Source organism: Nipponia nippon, unplaced genomic scaffold (assembly GCF_047370975.1).
Source record: "Nipponia nippon isolate SJK-2023a ecotype South Korea unplaced genomic scaffold, ASM4737097v1 scaffold_30, whole genome shotgun sequence".
NCBI lineage: Eukaryota > Metazoa > Chordata > Aves > Pelecaniformes > Threskiornithidae > Nipponia > Nipponia nippon.
This window is the reverse complement of record NW_028262348.1, coordinates 1083202-1097027: the sequence shown is the minus strand read 5'-3', so window position 1 is coordinate 1097027 and position 13826 is coordinate 1083202. Positions and strand designations below refer to the sequence as shown.

The window sequence follows — 13826 nt, the reverse complement described above, 5'->3', positions numbered from 1 at the left end:
TGGATCCTGTGGTATTATTTTAACCCCTGATCTTTTGTCATGAATCGTTTGCCAGAAGAAACCTGTTTGTTCTGCTGTGTAGTTTGGGAAGTGTGGTATTTCCTCCCTATGGAATTGCACTGATTGGAAAGCAACAGTGCTGCTATGCATCCAAGGGCTGCCTGGGAATCCTCTGATTACCTGCGCGGGGTCGCAGGCTCCAGGGGTGCCAGCACCCAGCCGCAAGCTCAAGTGCTCAGGGCAGCTGCAGAGCAGCCGAAGCCAGGCCGAGACACTCAGAAAAACCCCTCCAGTTTTCAAAGGAGTTTTTCAGCTCAGTCTTGATTGCCTGCTCAGGCTTTCTCCCACCCTATTTTCCAGAAGAGGTTTGCACAGCAAAATGAAGGGGTGATTCTGGCCAGCCTGGCTGGCTGGGGTAACAGGCGTTGAGGGCGCGGGCTGTACTGAGCTCTTCTCTCTGGCTTTCTTAAGGAGAGAGAGATCGAAGGTGCCTTACATCGTGCGCCAGTGTGTGGAGGAGATAGAGCGGCGTGGAATGGAGGAGGTGGGCATCTACCGTGTCTCTGGGGTTGCAACCGATATCCAAGCTTTGAAAGCTGCCTTTGATGTCAGTAAGTATTTGTGTCTGCTGTTTGCCTTTGCACTGTGAGAACCTGCGTGAGCTCCCTGTCAGGTGGCTGTGCTACTTTTATGTTCCCCAAGAAGCATTAAGAGGTAGAGATTCTCACACAAGGAGAATCATTTTAACCCTGCCTGCATGTTTTATTAATATTCTTCATCTACAGATAGAACCCAAGACATAGCACAGGATGGATCCTTATACCAAATAATGCATTTGTCATTCTTCCCAGCAGGCATGAAATGGTGGGTTTGCCTGCCCTGCCAAGTCTTTGTAAATGGCAGACACCCTCCCCGGGGGAAGCGGCAGCAATCAGAAGTCATAATTTCCTCACTCTTGTGCGGTCTCCAAATGAACAGAAGTCCTTGAAATTAAGAATCTTTTGTGAAAGGAAGCCAGCAAAAAAAAAAAAAAAAAATTTCTAAGGTTGATTAGGAAGGGTGTTTACAAAACTGGAGCTGGGTGGTCAGGGCTCCCAAGTTCTCTTCTTAACTCTGTGTCTAGATTGATGTGCGCAGATTGTAGAATTAGGTAATTTTGACCAACCTTTGTAAAGCTTTCTTTGATCTTGAGCAGAAAAGGGCTCCTTGCTGGTGCTGCATTTAAAAGAATGGCACGTATGTCCCAAAAGGCATCCAAGATCAGGCAGATGCAACACCCCCAAATTGCTGAGGTACAAAACGTGAAATTCTGTCCTGCTTCCAGCCTCCACATGATGGCCCAAGGACCGCTCAGGCCCCAAGCACGCAGTCATGAGGCCTGTGCCGGGTGCCCAAATTCACCCTCCCTGCACTACTTCTTCACTTATTTTGTGAAATTTCTTCCTTCTTGTGTTTTCTTTTCAATCCCCGTAAGCTACCAAACCCATCGATTTATGAATCTTCACTTGTCGAGTAAGGGTGTTTCGCATTTTGAAAAACAACTTTTTTCATTTATATTAAATGCTGTTTTACGCTAAGCTTCATGAAACCAGCGCTGGCTCTGCTGGCTGGTCTGTTTGCTTTAGGGAAGGGGGGAGGTTTTGTTGTTCTTAATAGTAACAAAACTGAAATGTGAGCCCTGAATTGCCTGTGTACTTCAGCTACACCCAGTGGGGAGTTAGGCAGCCTCAGAGTCTCTTATTCTAAGCTGTTAGAGGCAGGGGATTGGAGTAACAACTGTTGTCACTAACAAAAGTTGCAATGCATATAAATACAGCCAAGCAGGTCTTGTTCCAGATCAGGCCGAGGTCGCTGGCACAGCGTAACTAACCCTGGGTAGCGTGGGGTTCCCTCTACGGGATTTAAAGCTCTAAGCTGGCTGCAGTCATCTGTGCAGCACTTCCCAGCTGTCAAAGGTAGCTCGTTTAATCTGGGGGAATGCAAACAGGAAAACTCTCAGCATTTGGGCAAAGACAAAGGATAAAGGGAGAGCCAAAGGAAGAGAAAGAAGGAATGCAAGGCCGGCAGCTTCTTTACCCTGCCTCCCCTCTTCCCTCTTTCAGATAACAAGGACGTGTCGGTGATGATGAGCGAGATGGACGTCAATGCCATTGCCGGCACCTTGAAGCTCTACTTCCGGGAGCTGCCCGAGCCCCTCTTTACAGACGAGCTGTACCCCAACTTTGCCGAGGGCATCGGTAGGTGGTGGCAGAAATGACCCTGGGTGGCCGGGTCTGTGTTGAAGACACTGCTCTGTAGTTGGCTGCTCCTAAAGCAATGCAGACCCCAGGCTTGTGATGCTGGACAGAAGCCTGCAACAAGCTGTTAGGGAAGTGAAATGGAGCTCAGAAATGAGCGTTGGAATGACGTAGCTTCCTGTGAGCTTGAATATGGCTGATTGCCATGCCTTTCTGTACGTCGAAAATGCCCAGGTTTCTGAAGGACAGGTTAACAGAATGACAGCCTGCTTGCTGAGGCTGTGCTTGCTGTTTGCCCCGTTCGGCCTGCCAGGGCAGCCCACTTTGGCGGGGGATATACCTTGTCTTATCTTGGTGCAGGGGAGAAACCTCGTAATGGCTGCAAGTCAGAAAGCACTTGAACTGCTTGAGAGAAAAGGATTCTCTGCATGTCTGTGAAATAAAGGAAAGAGATCCTGTGGGGTATTGATGTGCACCTCTGACCTTCCAACCTGTGATATAGTTACAGGCCATTCAGGACCACCCGTATTTGTTGGTTTGGGAAATTACACCGTCAGTCAAATTCTGCTTCACTGCCTGTGGTGATGTTCTGTTATTTTCTCTCTTATAGCACTTTCGGATCCTGTTGCAAAGGAAAGCTGTATGTTGAATCTATTGTTATCGCTTCCAGAACCCAACCTTGTGACATTCCTTTTCCTTTTGGACCATTTAAAAAGGTAATATGCGGATCCTTTCGACAGGTATTTAATGCGTAAAGCATCATTGTTTTGAAAAGAAAAGCCTTTTCCTCAAATTCGTGCTGAATCACACAAATGAAGCAGCATTTGCTGATTTGCTGTGAATGCTGAACAGATTGCTATTGTCTCATATTCACTCGGTGAGGCACTAAGTCCTGAATCCCATTCCCACTCGTACTGAAAGGATTAGAACGGAAGGGAAGGGGTAACAGAAGTCTGAGGGCTTATCTAGTGCAAATGCAAACTCCAGCTGCAATATTGCTGCAAAACTGCACCTGCCTCCGGATACAAAGATCCGGAAAGGTTCTAATATCAATCGTGAAGCTTTGGCTGTGTTTAAGGACTTGCGAGCCCTGTCTCAAAAGGTGTCTGCACTCTTAACATGATATATTTTTAAAAATTCCAGCTTTGCACTTCGGCTAACTGGAGTTGTCAGTTCCTTGCTTAGACTAGTCTTTCTGATCTTGTGTATGTCTTGGTAAATATGGTTCTAACTGTGAAAAAGCATTTCCATGTGTTTGATATTAATGCAATAAGCTTGCTTAATAATGTGTTAATTTACATATGTATTTTGTACATACCAGAGACTGTCACTGGAGAGATGAAAGATAATCTTGTGACTGAGGTTCTGGATTAAAATCCAGGGAATCTGGGTTTTACTTGTGTTTCTGCTGCAGACTTTTCTGCCCTTGGATACATTTTTTAACCTGCGTGTCTCGGTTTCTCATTTATGAAACTGGGATGGAAAACATTCCTTATTCCTGTCCCCTTCTGTCTGTCCGGGCAGGACGCAGCATCCTTTTCCCACGTTCAAGCCGCGTCCGTAGAGTGCCTGGGGACTGTGGTTGTGTCAGATGAAGGTGTTGCTTACATGTAAAGTTCGTTTAGGCACATGTGGAGAGAGTGGTTGAATGTATCGAAAGCTTTTTACAAAAGGAATAAATATGGTTTCTTACTTAAGGACACTTCCAAACTCAGGTATTCATAAAGATCTGCCTTGTTCATTGTTTCTTCTCCCAGGGTTGCTGAGAGGGAAAGCGTTAACAAGATGTCTCTGCATAATCTTGCAACTGTCTTTGGACCAACGCTGCTCAGACCTTCAGAGAAGGACAGTAAAATCCCTGCTAACCCCACCCAGCCTATCACGATGACGGATAGTTGGTCACTAGAAGTCATGTCCCAGGTAAAATCCTACACGTGCTATAGAATCTTGTGAGGACAGCGTGTGGGAACCCGCAGCCCTCTAGGCGGGCCTGGTTCAGCCAGCCTTCTCTGGTTTCGTGACAGGTTTTTTGAGAAACATAAACAACTTTACCCTTCCACGGCCATTTTTGACTGTTTGTAGAACTCTGTTTCTTCAGGCAGTTCAGTTTGCATCTGTACTAACACAGCTTTTCATGAGAAAATGTCAGTGTGCGTGCAGTCCTGTGTGCTTCGTGGTTGAGCACAGTAGGATTTTTCGAGAGCTGTCTCCCAGCGCCGTATTGCTCACCTGGGGCGAAAGGGCCTTCAGTGTTTTTCCGTGCTGCTCCTCAGCACTGGAACCACCTTCGCTCGTGCACAACAAAATTGTGTGCTAAGTGCAGATTTCTTTGGCCGCTGCTGCCTTTTGAAGGCGATGCAGAGTTCGAGCGCAGAGGCTGTGGTAGCTGGTCAGCCTGGTTCGTACTTTCCTGACTGAGTAATGGCAAACGATACGTCAGATTTTTTCAGTGCGGTGGAACACCAGCACCATTGTTACACCCTAGAAGCCGAAAAAAAGTGTCTCGGGAGCACTGCAAGTTTTAATATTCCTGCTGTTAACACCCTGTGTGAAACCAAACAGATAACTGCAGGATGTTCCTGCGGAGAGAGCTGTAGGCATGCCTGCCGACGCCCAGAGAGCCAGGATGAGAATGCGTTAACCAAGCTCTGTTATCACCTCTTTCTTTCTCTTTCCAGGTCCAAGTTCTTCTGTACTTCCTGCAGCTAGAGACTATCCCTACCCCAGACAGCAAGAGGCAAAGCATTCTCTTTTCCACAGAGGTGTAGGTGCCTGTGACGCCAACAGGACACACAAAACTGCTCTTGGCAGAAATCTGCCACGCCTGAGAAAAAGACGCCCGGTGTTTCTTCAGACATTACTGGCCCGTTCCTGCCCTGGGGAGTTACGGCCCGCAGCGCTTCTGTTCGTTAGCCCGAGGCAAGCCGAGGGGAAAGGACAAAACTCTGCTTTTGAGGACCAGAACCGAACTGGAGGTGGAGCTCTGCGGGATCTCCACTAGAAGGAGCAATAGACACTTGAACAAACGCACCGCAGAGTGTGGCTATTATTCTTGTTGGGAATGTGACAGAAGGTATTCCTTATTTTATGGATTTAATTTATCAGAAAGAAATGTCAAGATTTCTACTGGACCACTTGATAGGGTACCCCTTTTTGGGTGAGGGGGCGTTAAAGGATATATCACAACCGTGTCTTTAATAACTGCTGTTTTTAAAGTACTGTTCTAGGCCACAGAAATAGCATCGCTTTGCAAGAGGAGCGGAGCAGGGAAGGGTCTGGGGTCTGAGGTTCCCTCCTCAGAAGTTCAAGTCTTGATCTGAACAGGGTTCTGAAGAAATGAAACGGTTTTGCGTACAACTGGAACGGTGGGTTTGTTTGGGGTTTTTGTTTGGGTTTTTTTTTGTCTCGTCCACCCCTTCCCCTGCAGATGTTTCTGCAGCTCTGGGGAAGGAGATGCCCTGCTCCGGCCTGTGTTGCACTTCTGATGGGGTTCTTGGGTTAAGGGAGCCAGACCCAATGATGTTACGCTAGGAATAAATACAGCCAAGCGAAGAGAGGCAGGGAGGATTCGAGTCAGTGATTCTGGTTGTGATTCTGTTTGTTTGCATATAAAAGCAGGGGCAACATTCAGACAGGATTGCTAAATTCCTTAGATCCCACCAAACTTAATGAAAATTAATTGGGAAGACTGTTAATTCCCAGCACTCCAAAGAAAAGATGTTATCACTGCAAAAATAATTGACGCATTTGTGGCCAAAAAAAAAAAAAATCAATGGCTAGAAGTTCGGCTGGCTGCTTACTCCAAACTTTTATCAGAACATCTTTTTTTTGATACTTGAATTTTGGGAAGCTTTGTACATTGCTTCTACAGGAGTCTTTTTTTTTCTGATAGATACAAATACTTTGATAAAACGTGTCAGAATGTACTTTACGGACAATCCAGCGAGTAGCATGCATTGTGTGTTCTCCCAAAATTCCAACCCCGGTTTAAATGAGAGCAGTGAAGAAATTTCTGCGGAGCTACGTAAGCAGTGCAGGAGGTCTGGGCAAGTCCCCGCCGCCATCGGTCGAGGCCAGAGGGGCCGTGGCGGCGCGGAGGCAGCGGCGTTTGCCGGGGGAGCTGAACGCGGAGCGGAGCGCGGGCATCCCGAGCAGCGTCCTGGCTGGGCAGCCGCTGTGCCGAACGTCGGGGGCTCCGTTGCCACCGGCTGCTCGGCCCCCTCGCTTCCCACCCCGTTCCGCAGCACCCGCGTAGGGCGTCCGTCCATCAGCATCCTGGCGAGGAGCAAAGTCCAGCTTGGAGAGCAGGGGAGGAGTCGGCATGGGAAGGGGAGGGAGGGACAGATTTTGGAAGACTGGTAGGGCTGGGTTGTCAGCAGCGTCGGAGGGGAGATACGAGAAAGCAAGCAACCCCTCTTATGCTGAATTCCACATTTTCTGACGGGTGATCTGCAACCTCTCAATTAAAAAAAAAAAAAAACAACAACAAAGGAGTCGTTCAAACAAATGGAAAGAAAAAAAATTAAAGGGAAATGATTTTGTAGTCACTGTAATTCTGACTGCTGCATATTAGAAACTATTGTACTGTGAAGTTGCAAATTCAGAAAGGAACCAATATAAATTCCCATTTTGTGAGTATATCAGTATTTTGCATGCTTTGTAAGGATTCTTATAGGAATTTAATATTGCTTAGTATCCCTCCCTCCTTAGGTCTGGGAGCAAACCTCTTTGTAATGTAATGTACAACTAGAAATTCCTTCTCTCTTGTATGTATTTCCACTACATTCCAACTTCTGAACCCGTGAAACAGAAAAAGTGTTTATAGTAGGAGGTGCTTTTTGGGGGGAGGGAGGGAATGAAGGCAAGGAAACTTGAAGGCTTAAGATTTTGATTTTTATTTTATTTTGTTGCCTTTTTGAAGGTAAAAATTAGTCACAATCCTGAAAAACATTGACTTAAGAAAAGTCACGCAGACCAGTAAACCCCCCTCTCCGGTCTGGTTTCTATGCATTCGCTCCCGTTGGCGCGGCGCGGTTCCGACGCAGTCCTCGCGCGCGGCACGCCCCGGCCCGGGCCCTCGGGTCCGCCTGAGGCAGTGGCGCTGCTGGCGGCTTCCTTGGGAAGGCGGGAGGCCCAGCAGGCGACCGCGGCGGCTGGGCGCCGGCCCGATCCCCCGGCGCGCGGGGCCTGGGGCCGCTCCGCGCAGCGGTGGAACTGGAAAGCAATACCCTAACGACTGTGCCAATGTACGTTTGCCCAACTTTATTATTTTTATTTATATAGGACGTTAATGTTAAATGACTGGATCTATAGTATGTAACCATGAGAAAATGGCTTTTGCTTTGGTTACTGTTACAGGTTGTCGCTTTTAGTCTCTCAGTATAATGCTCGGTTCTAATGTAACGTTATCTAACATGCAGGCATGTGGATCAGGGAAAAAAAATTAATTTAACTTAACCCGTTAATTATTTCTGTTAAGTATGAATATGTTTTCCCCAAAGCTGGTAATTTTGGGCTGGAAAAGATAGCGCGTCTTATTGCTGCCGATGAGATCGTGGACTGATTTGAAATACGAGAATTGATTTCTTGAATTTCCTTTCATTTTGCAATTAAGTTTTTTCAAATAGTCTTATGTTTTCAGAAATATTTCCAAAAGGCTTTTATGTTCTTTTCCCAGGGATGTTGGTTGGGGTTGTTCGGTTTGGTTTGGTTTGGTTTTTTTTTTTAACTTTGTTATTTTTTTTTAATAAGCCTTACCATACTTAAACAAAAAGGGAATTGCAAAACTTGGCTTTAGAGAAGGCCGCCGGACTTCTGCTCTTATGTATTCCCTCGCGAGTTGTGTCAGAAAACCGAACTCTTCCGTTTTCTCTATCGGAAAGGTGCCATATACACAACCTGAGGGCAGAGCAGCAAAACGTTACCTTTTACGTGTGCGCTGGGAGTTTACGCTCTTTCAGTTTTAGTGTGTGGGAGAGACCTTTCTAAAAATGTAGCTTTCAGTAACAGGAATCGGAAACGTTAAAGCTTTCACCTGAAGAAGTTCAGGTGATTAGGGCAGTCTGCGTATCTTCAGCTTAAGGACAGGAATAGGCATCAGTTTCCTGGCATTTAGAAACTATTTTAAAATTCCCATGGATTTTTTTTTTTAACACCGACTAGGTTCTTAAGTAAAATTTTAAAAAGTTAAGTAAAGCAAACTGGGAAAAGTTTTCAAGGATGGACAAGAACTAACAGTGACTAGATCAGTTTTGGCTTTGCGCTTGTGTGCTTTGCACGGGAGGGGAGCCTCGGACACCAAATTGAAACACAGCCATTAAAATGCTGCTGGCGTTCTTTATTCTTGCACAATTTTAACAAGGTGAGGTAGGAGCTGAGCTGTCCCAGGCTGTATTTGAATGCTGCTATTTTTCAGTGTATCGGCTAAGGGCAAAGCGCGGCGGCGCGGTGCCGGTACCGGCTGCTGCCGCCGCCGCCTCCGTTCCGCCCGCAGCCGCTCACGGGCGGCCGTCGGCCTGCACCCGAGGCGGCAGAGCGGCAGCTCTTCCTTGGCCGCGAGGTGGTGGACCCGCAGAGTATGTCTGTGGGAGACGCAGTATTTTTACGGTTTATTCATTTTACCTGTTTAAAAATCTGTTTTATGGTTGTTCATGTTAGTTTTCTATGAGTTTATTTAAACAAATGTACTGTTCTTTAAAGCGTACACGGATCTCCAAATCTGTTTGTCGCCCTTGTAACACTGGAAGGCACCGCAATGTGTTCATTTATCTTAATGTGCCATTCTTTCACGTATGTATAAAATGTAAATTGACCAACGTGGCTCTTAAAATCTGATGGCAAAAACCCAACCCTCTCCGATTCTTCACTGTTAATCCTGTTGTTTCAGTGCTTGGTCATGCGCGGGGATAACGTCATCGGATATGGCATTCTTCTTATGGGAATTTTAGTAAGAAATGGGAAATGTTTTAAGAAAACCCCCCACCCTTTCTCTTCTCACTTGAATTCCAGAAGACGGGGACTTGCAGTAACAGAAGACCAGTACGTTCATGCTAGATTTACGGGATTTGCTTCTGTGCCTTGAAGAAGAAAACTCCGAAAGGGCAATTCCTAAGTAGATAACAATCAAATTGATCCCGTTCTTGGTGTAGTTAGTAAGTTACTTGTTTATTCCCTCTTAAATGTGTAGTCCGGGTATGTTTTCCTTTGTAAACTTTGCTAAGGCTGCCATAGTACTGTTCTCGGAAAAATAAGTCCTTCACTTCCCGCAACACGGGGTCTGTGCCGCTGATGCTGGAGCCTGCGAGTATTGGCACGAAATCACCGACTAGCATTAAATGCAGGGATTGCCCTTAAACCCAAGAGAGGCTCTAAAGGGAGCCCCTGCAGTTAGGGATTATTCCTTGGCAAGGTTTTAGGGCAGAAAAGTAACACGAATGGAAGAGAGGGGCATAAATAGGAATCACTTGGATCGCGTGGTCTGGAAGTACACAGCAGTCCTCATCTCGCGTTACGGAAGGCAGCTTGCGCCCCAGATGACGCGAGCAAAGCCTGTCTTGCCAGTAAATAAACATCCATACAGGAACGCCCGGCATGTAGCTGCTCTAGCCTCCCAGTTCCCTCTTGCTTGCTACTGAAGACGCACCGTTCAGCGCTAAGAAAGCTGAGCTTATCACTTGCTCGCTACCTCCCCCGCCCCGCGGCAGCAGCAGCAATAGCCTCCGTGCGTTACCCAGGCGCAACGCCACCGCAAAGAAGGAAAAGGCGAACAGAAGCAGAAAGTCGGCAGCCCATTGTTTAGGCTGAAAGCCTGCTTCTGGGCTGCAAGGATTAAATGCCACAAGGTGCCGTAACGATGAAACGGCTGAAACAGCGGGACCGAAGCAAACCTGAGCGCACGTCTCCCCCTCCCTGGCCGTATCACGAGATTTGGGCCTTTCCCCTGGTCAAGCAAATACATAAACGCTATTGCCAAGAATTAGAAAAGTATTAAATGACCTAGTTTGCTTCCGCTGTCGAGTCTCCTTGTGTTACCACCTCAGGGTGGAATGGCAGGAGACGGTTGTACAAACGTGCAGGTGAACCACCTCATTCATCTCCTGCTGCCCTGTCCCGCCTTTCAGTACAGACCCCCCCTTTTCCAACAGACGCCACATCGCTCTGCGCTGTGGGAACGACCACACCGGGAGGTTCGGATGGCAGCAGAGCTGTCCCTGGAGAGAACTACGCTATTTCCAGTCTGCCGGTGCGGAACGGACCGGGTACTGCCAAAGCCCTGGGCTCGCGTAGCCGCAAGGGTCTGTTATTTACACCTGCTCGGGAGCGAATGCGATCGAGCCCCCAGCCTAGAGAAGCGTTGGCTCTACTGCTTTGCCTTCGCTGCAGTCACGTTCAAATCCTCTTCTCCAAAGTGCGTCATCAGAATGGAGAAAATTTTTATTTTTTATTTTCCACTAGAGCTTTTGTTCGTGTAACTGTTGCAGTCGTTCTCCCCGGTGGTAAGATGTTCGAGAACCCAAGGCCTCCTACAGATGAACCATTTCTCCAAGCTGCAGAATGAGTTCTGTGGCAGGGCCGTTTTACTGCACGGACGCACGGAAGGGCAGGCTGGTGTGCGCACCGGCTTCCCGCCTGGGAGGAGGAGAGGGCAGCTTTCTGCCGTGACCCAGAGTGAGGACCGCAGCGGGCAGAGCCCACCCGCAAGCAGCCGGCCTGCCCCTCCGAGGCTCGCGTCTCCCCCGCAGCGGGCCGAGCCAGGCCCAGGAGGGAGCTGCGGGGAGAGACGCAGCAATCTGCGGAGAGCAGCTCAGATTTCCTCCCGTTTAGTTCCATTTGGGGAGAAACTGGGACTAGGCTAACTAGGGATTATGCAAATACTCATCTGAAAACTGATCCGTATCTAAAAACGATTTCACATGTACCAGGTGGTGATGTGAACGCTGCCATAGCAAAAGGCCACTTCTGCGCGACAGCCTCTTCTAATCCGCCTTCACCGCTTCTCACGGCCCAAGGGAAACCTTGGTCTGGGCTTCACAGTTCTGTACAAAACTTGTGGATCCCTGGATAAAACTTAGCTACGCAGGGACAGCTGTGTCGGGAGCCGGGATAGCGGTACTGAAAGGGTCACCAAGGCAGCAAAAAGAGGGGAGGGAAGCGTTGCGTCGGATGGCCGAGAAGCACCACAATGAAACGGTGAGTTCAGACGCGATCTCGCGGCAGGACGCTGTGAAATGCTGTCCTTTCTGTGTCTGTCCAGCAAAAAAAATACAACGAAGCCTTCTCTTGCCTATGTAAGTTGTGTAGTTTGTTCTTATCGCTAGTATTAAAGTGTTTATAATCCGTGAAGAACTCCAAGGAAAGGAGCTAAGACTATTTATTTAATATAAATACAATTAAATTATATAATTAGTGCTAAATTATCAGGTGTCGAAGACAAACAACTTGTTATTGCTTGGATAATTTTGGGTTTCGTCAGAGTTAGTATCGTTGGCGTTGTTTTAACACTACCACGTTAGGGAGTCAGCTTCTGACGTTCTGTCCTGCTGTTGCTAGTGGTTCGGTATCTCACAGCGCTCCGGTTTTGGAAAAGAAAACCTAACCCTAATAGTTTAATACTGAAAGGTGTTGAAACTGTACTGCTAAACATCTCTCAGTTTAGGCCCAAAGAGAGGGGGAAAAGGAAAGGGAAAAAGGGGGGGAAAATCCTGTCATTCTGGATTTTTTTTTTTTTTTTAATTTTCTGAGAAAAGCGGTATGAAGAAGGATCCAAAAACTGTATTTGGGGGAAAAAAGTCTAAGGCATTTGTAGCCTTTCTTTGTACACAATGTTAAATAAAATCCTCTGTATCTATGTTTGTCACGTTCGTTTGGTCTTATTTAACTAAAAACCGGGCCTACGTTAAACCGACCGTGTGAATTGCATTCAATCGAGTTTGCTGGTATGGAATTTAGCCCCGGTGTTTCAAATAAGAGCTATTTCATGTTTGACAAGGTAAAAGCTCTATCACTTAAAATCTAGAGGTTGGTACAGGGTCATGGCTGAACGACAAACTGAAACAACTGTAACGTGTGGAAATAGTTTCCGCGTAAGGCAGAGCAGCAGCTGAGCAAACCAGCGCATTTTCAGCTCCGTGTGAATCCTTCTGGAGGAGCGCTGCTTCAAAACGCAGGCAGCCTCGGACATCGCCGCCCCTCCGTCTGCGTGCAGAGCGCGTCAGCGGCAGGTACAGGTTTGCTGAGGGATCGGCTCTGGCCTCCCACTCCTCAAACACGGCGTGAAATTAGCACTTTTCCTAGGAAGCCGTGTGGAAATTGACTCAGTTATTTAAATCGCGTTCTCCTGGTCCTTTATTTAAATCAAAGAGTATTTAAATTATTAATGTTACTGAAGTACATCTATGTTCTAATATAGTCCAAATTTAGTATAATATATAAACCTCTCTATAATAAAAGGATACCTGCTTGAAAGCTCTCTTGCTGATTTCCCTTCAGTGTGGATCGCAAAGATGACACGTCTCAGTGGCGGTCTCCAAAGCGGAGGACAGGGTAGCTGACTGTACAGTGTTTAAAGCCACGCTGAAATGAGATGCAGGTCAAGAAAAAAATGCATGGTGCTTACCCCTGAACTGGGAAAAGAAGGGGGAAACGCAATGACTATTACCGATACTTCCTACCAGTGGTGTATCTCTGACATATTTCCAAAACAGTTTTCAGATGACACCAATGTGGGATTCTTCTGCAAAAGGGCTCTCACTCTGTCAGAAAGCCTGCCTTGGCGGGGCAGCCCCGCTGAAGGGTTCCGGGGGGCCCCCGGGCGAGCCCGGCAGGCGTCGCGTCCCGCACCGGGCCCTCTGCTCCCAGCCGCGCTGCTGCCGCATCAAGCCCTTCGCTGACTGCCCGGCTGGCGGCTTCGCAGCCGCCTCCCCACCCGCAGACCCTGGGCGAGCCGCACGGCCGCTGGCTCACGGGGAACGGCGAGCGCGTGCAGGTTCAGCCGGTGCACGCTGACGGTAGGCCGCTTCCCCGTAACCAGAAAGAACGAACGGAACCGAAGGCTGGAGCCGGGTGAGAAAGAACACGCGAGTGCGCGATACCCAGGGATGTTCCCTGCCAGCTGCTGCCCAGCCCCCCGCGCAGGTGCCTTCTCGTCTCCCAGGCAGCCCTCGCAGCCGTTCCGAGGCCCGGAGAGGCGGCCCCGAGGCGGCGGCAGCCCTGCAGGACGCAGCCCCTGGGCTCGGGCAGGGTCAGCCGTGCCTGCCGCCTCCCCGGCCTGCGGGACTCCCCAGACCTGCGCCTGCTCTTTGTTAGAGGCCTCCAACTGTGCAGATCCTGTACTCCTCTCGGGCACTCTCGTCCAGAACACAACCACAAGGAGAACGCTTTCCTAGCAGACAGCTGAACCGCTCCTGCACACCTCACAGGATACGAAGCTGCAATATCATATAGGTTTTTTCCAGTGACCTTTTCAGTTCCTGAGCCAGGATACCAGCCACACGCACTGCTGGCTAGCGCTCCTTCGTTAACTCACTGCGCTCAACGAACCACGTTCTGTTTCCTGCTAGAAAACAGAAAGCAGAGCCCCTTTGTGGGGTA

At 48.3% G+C, this 13826-nt stretch overlaps 1 protein-coding gene across 1 annotated transcript in view; it reads left to right on the top strand.

The window, feature by feature from the left end:
* BCR (BCR activator of RhoGEF and GTPase) overlaps positions 1 to 5975 on the top strand; it is a 100172-nt gene extending 94197 nt beyond the window's left edge. Inside the window, exons 19-23 of the mRNA XM_009463692.2 lie at positions 472 to 611; positions 2103 to 2237; positions 2848 to 2953; positions 3995 to 4157; positions 4916 to 5975. Of these exons, the coding sequence (XP_009461967.1) occupies positions 472 to 611; positions 2103 to 2237; positions 2848 to 2953; positions 3995 to 4157; positions 4916 to 5005 (634 nt within the window). The 3' untranslated portion in view covers positions 5006 to 5975. The remainder of the gene's footprint in view (positions 1 to 471; positions 612 to 2102; positions 2238 to 2847; positions 2954 to 3994; positions 4158 to 4915) is intronic.
* The last annotated feature ends 7851 nt before the right edge of the window (positions 5976 to 13826 follow it).